The following is an 8342-nucleotide window of genomic DNA, read 5'->3' as shown; positions in this document are numbered from 1 at the left end:
CGTGGGGAGATGTACACTGGAAAACATCAGTTGTAAATCCCCGCCCAAAAATACACTTCAGATTGCTTTTATAACATCAGGGTATTATAACGCCCCCTCTTGCGTTTACAAGCACATAATTTGCATCTTAAGAACATTATTTGCCTCTGCTACAGACAATGATCATTTTGAAGAGATAAATGCAGACACAGAAGTTCCCCTTTCTGGCATCCTTTTCCAAATATGGTGATGAGGTCCCCATGGACTTGTCCTCCTTCCGTCACCTGTTGTCAAGTAAACTCTAGTGCAATATGTTGCTGAATACACTGAGGCCTTTGCTCAGCTACTATTTTACTGTAACAATATACTCAGCATATAAGCTTTTAAGATTATAGATCTAACTCAATGATTTAAAGTGGTTATAACTGCACCTGTAATAAACATGTTAATATGTGATTATGATAACACCTGTAATACAAATTATAACATAATGCCAACAACTTCAATAAATGCTTTGATGAAATGATAATTAATGCAATGATAAAGATGATGGTTATGTAAAATAATCCCTGTAATTCTACACTCTCCATAACGAAATGGAGCCCGAAAGAAAAAGAAATGTTTCTGCTGTGTGGGATCATTTTGATCTTTTAACTGCACATAATAGTTTGCCTGTCTTTGTTTCCGTGTAATCTATCAGAATAGGAAAAACAGCAATGTGACTTGCAGTGTAAATTATTTATTTCATTTTATGCAGGTTAAATGTTGCATCTGTTCTGCTGAGCTTTCTTACACAAACAAAAGCACCTCCTCAGTGTTCAGGCATTACAGAGCCAAACATGAAAATGAGGAGACAAACACACCGAGAATGAACACAGGTTGGCCCATATTGACACTGAACAGCTTTATCATCATTTTTTTTTTATTATTAATATGTGTTTTATTATTTTGAAATCAAGCATCTAGGAAGACTGTTCTGGACCAGGCAGTCCTGAATTTTATTATAAAGGACTGCCAACCCCTTAGTATTGTGGAGAGTGTTGGAGAGAAACATTCCAAGATCAGAGGATCCTTTAACGTACTGGGGGAATAGGAAGACATCTTATCTGAACCTTTTCCACCTGGCTTTACAGTTTTTGTGTACCCCAGCTTCATCTGTGCCCTGTGAGCGTGTGTTTTCCAAAGCTGGGGAAATGGCTTTGAGTATTTTGGATTAGTAGTACTGCTGTGTTTGTTGCATCATATTGCTGTAATTGTTTATATGCTTTATATATTCTGAGGTAAGTTGATCTATAGTGTTACATCATATTCTATAAGGATGTTATGTGTTTGTATACTTTCTGCTCAGTTTGACCCATTTAGCAGAAGTCAGCCTGTTTAAGGCTCTGATATCTATTCTGTAAGACTTAAAGCAGTTATGACATGGTCTGATTTTCTCACCCAATAAAGGAATATTTAGTATATCAGTCTGCTCTTCATTCTATCAGAAACAGTTTTCACAGCTCGTACATTTTCCTTTTTACACATGTATGTAAGCACTGAGCCAAATATAATAATGCCAACATATTAAACGAACAATGTTTGTCTCTTATGTATAATACATCTATATATACACTGTCAAAGATACTCGTCTTTGAGTGAAGATTTAAGGTGATAGGAAATATAAATAACTGCAACTTGAATCTTTGACCCAGAATTCAAGCTCACTGCTGTAATATATACATACATCATAATAATCTGACAATACTATAATATTGGCCATATTATATTTACATTACCACAGTGAGATGATTTTAGTCTCATGAACAACATTAGCTAATTGTTATTTACTAACTAATCTTAAATGACTGTTCAGTACAGAAATGAAGCCCAACTATCATGTTTTACAGTCCTGTGGTCTCAGCCTCAGATACTCAACTGATCAAAGTGATGTCATGACAAAAATGAATGACCAACAAAACATTTTTTCTCCTTCATTTCTGTCACACAATGCTGTATGTAACGTGTCTCGCGGTTAGTATCATAGGCAACCTAAGCAGCACGACAAAGGCTAGACCGTCCCATTTCACGAGCCTCTCACTTCCGCACTTCTCGTACTTCAAGCGTGCAGTCCCTGAATTGGGACACAGCCTAATACGCCTTGGCCGTTGGCCGTTGACCGTCAACCGCGGAAGAAGAGACAAAGAAGAAGTGGCAGCTGGTATGACAACTTTCTACTTCCCGGTCCTCCCAGCTGGGAAACTTGTTCCGTGTGGGACCACGGGGACTCGGGATGAGGGGACTGCTATCGGACGCTTTGGGGAAATAAAGAGAGGCTCGTCGGTTTAGACCATGCGGGCAACTTTCATTCGGAGGCTGGTGAAGTTACTCTGCACTGCCGCTGTGCTGGCCCTGACTGCGCATATCCTAGTGAGTTCACTTAGTAAACAGACGCCAGAGCCCAGCCCGCTTCCCCCGGAGCAGTACCGTCTCGTAGACCCTCAGACATACCGCTACCTCCTCAACCAGCCCGGTGTGTGCAGGCACAGGAGCCCCTTTCTGCTGTTCATGGTGCCGGTGGGGGCTGAGGACTCTGCGGCACGGGAGGCCATCAGGAAAACGTGGAGCGCCTCTGGCCGGGACACCCTCACTCTTTTCTATGTGGGGATCCCAGAGAGGCCACAGGTGTCAGCCCTCCAGCAGAAACTGGAGGAGGAGAGCAGGCAGCATGCAGACATCATCCAGATGAACTTTGTGGATAATTACCACAATCTAACAATCAAAACCATGATGATGATGAGGTGGCTGGCAAGTTACTGCCCCGGTGCGTCCTACGCCATGAAGGTGGATGCAGACATCTTCGTTAATGTCTTTTACCTGATCCAGTGGCTGAGGAACTCCCCCAGGGAGAACTTCATCACAGGGTCAGTGATCCAGGATGGCAGGCCGCGGCGGGAGCCCAGCAGCAAGTGGTACGTGTCAGAGGAGCTATATCCCGAGGAGAGCTTCCCCTCCTACGTGTCTGGAGCCGGCTACGTGTTCTCCGCTGACCTGGCAGCCAGGATCTCCTGGGCCTCCAGGTTTGTGCGGGTCATCCCTCTGGAGGATGTCTATGTGGGCTTGTGCTTGCGGATGCTGGGTGTCCGGCCTGTGTACGCCTATAGCCTGCCGTTCTTCAGGAGCCTGTTCGAAATCAAAAACCTGGAGTACGACAGGTGCACCTTCGCCAAACTGATCATTGTTAACGGCTTTAAGGCACCAAAGCTGTTGAGGGTTTGGCAGGACTTTGCCAAAGGCCACAAAAGATGCTGATCATACTTACCTGATGCCTCGCAGGCAATTCTAAGGGAGTAAGCCTGCTGCAAAGGAAAGGCGGCCGGCTGACACACGGAGGTTAGGGTGGCAAACGGCATCAGTTAGTCAGCTGATCAGTCGATCAACAGAAAAATGTCTTCTTGAAAACCTCTATCCAGTTTAGACTCATCCTCATCAGTCTCCTTACTCAATAGTGAATATTTGGGTTGCAGCTAGCCACTATTTTCATAAACAGAATTATAGCAGATATGTTTTCAAATCTACTAATAAAAAGAAAAATGGGAACATTTTTGTATTAACATTGAACTCAAAAGTTGATCAAGTACTCATTCAGGCTAAAAAAAAACCCCTTTTGTGACAATCAGTTAATCATTTAATTCATTTCTGTGCCAAAAGTTTGGCGGTTCCACCTTGTCGAATGTGAAACTTTGATATTTCTTTTTGTCATAAATTACACTAAACTCAGATGAGTTGCTCAAGAATGTGATTGCTGTAGGGAAAGTGAGAATGAAAATGGTTTACGTACTTGTTGCCTTAAATTTTAAAACCGATGAGGTAAGAAAGTAAGTTGCTCAACTCAGACATGTTCAGGTTCCAATCATGTCAGTAACATCAAAGAGCAGATGCGACTGAACACTGATCAGAATAAAACCCTGCCAGTGGGTACCGATCTACCTCCTTGGGCTAAGGAAAGCCACGTTAAGACGCAGCTTTAAACCTTAGCTTCAGTTAGTGAGTCACCCAAGTCATTTAAAAATGACTTGCTACCTTTTTTGATTTGTGATATTATTTTTTCACCCAAAAAATAATGAAAGAATTGAAAATGTGACAGAATTTTCTGTTGTTTGACTTACCAGTGGGCTCAACATGTATGTTACAGACCCTTCCTTGAGCAATCAGCAGTTCTATGATCCTTGAAAGAAAATGTGTATTCACTGCGGTGCTTCAGCTTCTTTTACTGCTCCTAGCCTACGCCAAAGAAGTGCTTTTATACCAAAGGTTCTTTGAAAGTATTCTCCAATTAGTGCCTGATGGGTTTAGGGTCTATGTGCATGTGGAGTCACAAAACCCAGCACAACACAGTACTTTTATGCTTAGTTTTTGCTTCCTGTTTGAATTGGCGACAGGAAGTTATGGTAAGTCGTTCAGTTAAGACTCATGGATGCCCCCTCCTCTGAAGGAGTTTGCCCTTTATAGAGTTCAGAAGGAAAAAACCCAAAACAAAACACAGTATGTCAAGAGAGCAAAGCTATACTGACACACATATTTCTAAAGCAAAGTGTTTGGTTATTAGTCATATGTTGTCTGAATTCACATTTTGTTTTTGTGTGTTTGTCAGATTTAGATTAAGATCAAATCACGGTCCTCAGACCTGCACCGTGATGTTTGTTTGTACTGCAGAGAAAAATACCAAAGATGCTCCACCAGTTGCTCGTGCACTGCACTTTAATATGGGTTTGTTGGAATGAACAGTTTTTGCATGAGTCTCGATGTGTTAAACAAAAATTTCTAAATTGCACTGATTATTTTACACTGAAATTAAGCTATGTGTATCCTGCAGGTTTTTTTTGTCAGGGTCCTGTTTACTCATGCGTTGTAGTCATAGACTACAAACCAACAGGTGGCAGTAGTGACTTGAAGATGAGAAATCAGGTTTACTGCTGGTGATTTATTGTGATAACTGTAGGATGTTGCAGGGACAAAATGTTACCTGTGAGTCTGTTCAATATAATTTTTCCCTGTCAAACAGGAAGCCTGATCATCCCTGTTTACTATTACTACTGCTGCTCCTTTGGAGAGTTTGCCAACCTTGACAAATGCTGTTTCTATTTAGTGTGTATAATTTTTATATAAATAAAAGTTTTGGAAAATGTGGAGTGGGATGTTTGACATGTTATGTGTGTTAAATAGTGGAGGAATTTTTCTATTTTTGCTTTAATGCAATTAACATTGTGCAATACTATAACATATAACAATATTTTTAGATGTATCCTTGTTTAACTCTATTGGATTTGTATTGGCCATAATTTATTATGACAAAATATGAATTGAATGTGATTTATTGCAATTCAGAATTATAACAAGCCATTTGGTGAATAGATTACATGGGCCATCACACCATAACAGTATCCTGGTAGTGATAGCAATTAGAATAGGACCCTCTGGAGGCTAGACGCTGGTGGTGATGAAGATGAAGATGGTGGCTCCGGTGACTATGGGGTGCGGTGGAGATGGGGCTGAGGAGGGCCGATCAAATGAGAATGTGAAAGACAGAAAAGCACAGAGAATGGAGGCTTATTGGCTCAGAGAAGAGGGGAAAGAAGTTGATTGGGCAAGAGCAGAGATATCAGCATTGAGTCTGACAGCATGGGGAAGTGATCCAAAGAACAGACACAGCTAGATTGATTTGCTGGTTCTTATATAGCACCTTTCTATTTAATTTCAGCACTCAAAGTACTTCCACGTCACACACACACACATACAAAATTTATCTAACATTTAAACACGTCCTGGTGGATGCATTAGGGGCAACTCGGGGTTCACATGGACAGGAAGCACCAGGGATTAATTGCCTGACCTTTGGACTGCTACATGAACCACTTTAGTGCCTGCACTACAGCCACATGAGATGTGTGATTACAGTTGCTCCTTGTTGAACCTGTGCGGCAGCTTCATTTGTTATATGTCTGTTGTATTCAATTTAGTTTTTTTTCCTCTTTTTGCTGTAACAAAAGAATTTCTGAATCTGTGTTACCCAGTAATTAAATGCGATCTTTATATTTATGGCATTTTGAACAAGTTTAAAAAGTCGCTACAAGTAAGTCTGAAGTTCTTTGGCACATTATTGGCACAATGGGTAAAATGTAAATAAAAAGAACATTCAGTGACTTCTGAGTCTATTATATAAGATTCAGATGAATATTATTTGTCAGAAAGTTTGAGGAAAGTGTCATATAGACAACAGCATGTTTCATCTTCAGAGGAGTCAAGTAACACATTACAAATCACCATAACCTTATCCTAAAATGCATCTTATTCTTACAAGCATGCACAGACACACACACAAGCACCAGTGTGGACAGAAGCACATACCCACAGCATCTCCTTCCTTACCAATGCACCTCACTGCAATTCCTCTCAATAGAAAAAACACATTGGGGTATTTTCTATGGTGCTTCAATGGGGGATAAAGCACGGGTGGCACTGAAAATCCAGCCTGGAGAGAGTGAGAGCGCAGATGAAGATGGAAGCACCCAACAGTAAGAAAGCAGGAAGAAGCTGAGAGTGAGAATGAGGAACTTGCTGGTGGTAAAAATAGAAGCACAGAAGCAGATTTATAGCAGGATGTTTGATCGCTTCATTTTAGCTGGAATGTACTGCTGCTGGTGAGCCGCTGTGAAAACAACCAGTGTGAGGATGTGGAAAAACTGCAACGTTATGTATTGTAATGATTTTAGAGATAATCCTAGAGATGTCTGTAACTGTAATATTTCTAGCAACACTTTAACACGTCAGAACAGGGCATCCTGTCCTGTCTGATTAGATGGTAATGTCACTTACTCTTTGATGTATATTTTATGCAGGTTTTGATTGGCTGTGATTCAAGGTGTGGCCTGTGAAATGTTTTAGATTTCCACAAATTAAAATTTGGGCATAAACACAGCTGCACTTTAGACCCACTGAAGGCTCTGTACGCTGCTTAAGGTGCAGACAACAACATTTAACAGGTTCTCAACAACTCTACCAATTTTTATTTAAATCAGAAAGGTCATTGTTGTGGAATGCTTTACAGATGGACAAACAAATGGCAAATACAGCAACACCCTTGGTTGAAGTAAAGGAAAAAAACCTCATGTTAGATAAGTAAACAAGAGAAAAAAATGCAAATAGCATTTGATGCTGTGTAATGATTGGAGTGCTGACTGATGATTGCAACAGCACCAGTGAGTGGGCTCAGAAATGGACAGCTGAGTCTCCATGATTCACCAGCATGGCTGATTGTCAGCAGATGGCAGCCTCACAGCAAACCTGCAACACCCACAGCAGCCTCGCAGCTGACATGCATTTTCTTTCCTTCTTAACTGGCAGTAAACCAAACGCATCGCTCACAGGGAGAAGACGGTGCCAGTGTTTCTTTCAAGAAGCTTGACACACCTCTTGTGAATGCACAGATATTCGTCAGCTTCTGGGCAACACGCCTGTGAGCAAGCTGACCTTTAAACTTTAACGTAGACACAGTTTTTCATAAAGACTACATCAGTTTCCAACAAGCTTGAAAGTCACTATTTGGTACGATCACCTTTATTCTTCATCACAGTCTAAACTCTCTTAGGCAAGCTATCTTGTAATGTCTTTAAGAAGTCTTCAGGAATAGTTCTCCGGGATTCTTGAAGGACAATCAAGAATCTTTGGATGTTTCTGCTTTTTGTTGTGTTCACACTGCTTCAGTAATGTCTGAGCTCCGGGGAGGCCAACGCATGACTGATAGTGTTCCACTATGTATTTTCCTATCTAGTTATTGGCAATCAGATGTTTTCCATATGATATCACATAGTAGATCATAAGATTTTTTTTCTTCGTCCCTAATTCAATCAAATTTGACAAGATCTCCAACACCACAGGGTGAAATGCAGCCCCAAACCATGACAGAGCAGCCACTGTGTTGTACAGATGGCTGTAAACACTTTATCCTGACCTTGTCCTTACATATCCATAACAGTTTTAAAAAAAAAAATCACATTTGGAATCATCACTCCATAAAAAAATCGGTCTCTTGACAGTCACTGACAGTCACCCTCCACTGACACCGTTAGTGACCAGGCTTTCAGTTAATAGCTCTTTTGGAATGACCCTTTTTTTGAGATATACTATTTTATGTCTGTCAGACTGCGTGGCATTTATTTTAAATAAAGAAATTGGAAAAAAACATGTTTTATGTTGCAAAGTTTCCTGTTAAGTTTTGACACAACACTAGTTGATCTGTTAAGTATGGTGAGTTTCTTTTGCTTGAGTGACTCACAGGTCAGCGTTAATCAGCTTAAAAAAAAGAAAAAAGAAAATGAAACTCC

General features: G+C 40.7%; 1 protein-coding gene across 1 annotated transcript; it reads left to right on the top strand.

Annotated features, from left to right (window-relative positions):
- Window positions 1–1985: 1985 nt before the first annotated feature.
- On the top strand, window positions 1986–5150 carry b3galt8 (beta-1,3-galactosyltransferase 8). Its single transcript, XM_005464279.4, has one exon. The coding sequence runs from the start codon at window positions 2311–2313 to the stop codon at window positions 3268–3270; it is 960 nt and encodes a 319-aa protein (XP_005464336.1). The 5' UTR covers window positions 1986–2310; the 3' UTR covers window positions 3271–5150.
- The last annotated feature ends 3192 nt before the right edge of the window (window positions 5151–8342 follow it).

This window comes from Oreochromis niloticus, linkage group LG12 (genome assembly GCF_001858045.2).
Source record: "Oreochromis niloticus isolate F11D_XX linkage group LG12, O_niloticus_UMD_NMBU, whole genome shotgun sequence".
Lineage (NCBI taxonomy): Eukaryota > Metazoa > Chordata > Actinopteri > Cichliformes > Cichlidae > Oreochromis > Oreochromis niloticus.
The sequence above is the reverse complement of the archived record's forward strand: the minus strand, read 5'-3'. Positions and strand labels throughout refer to the sequence as shown.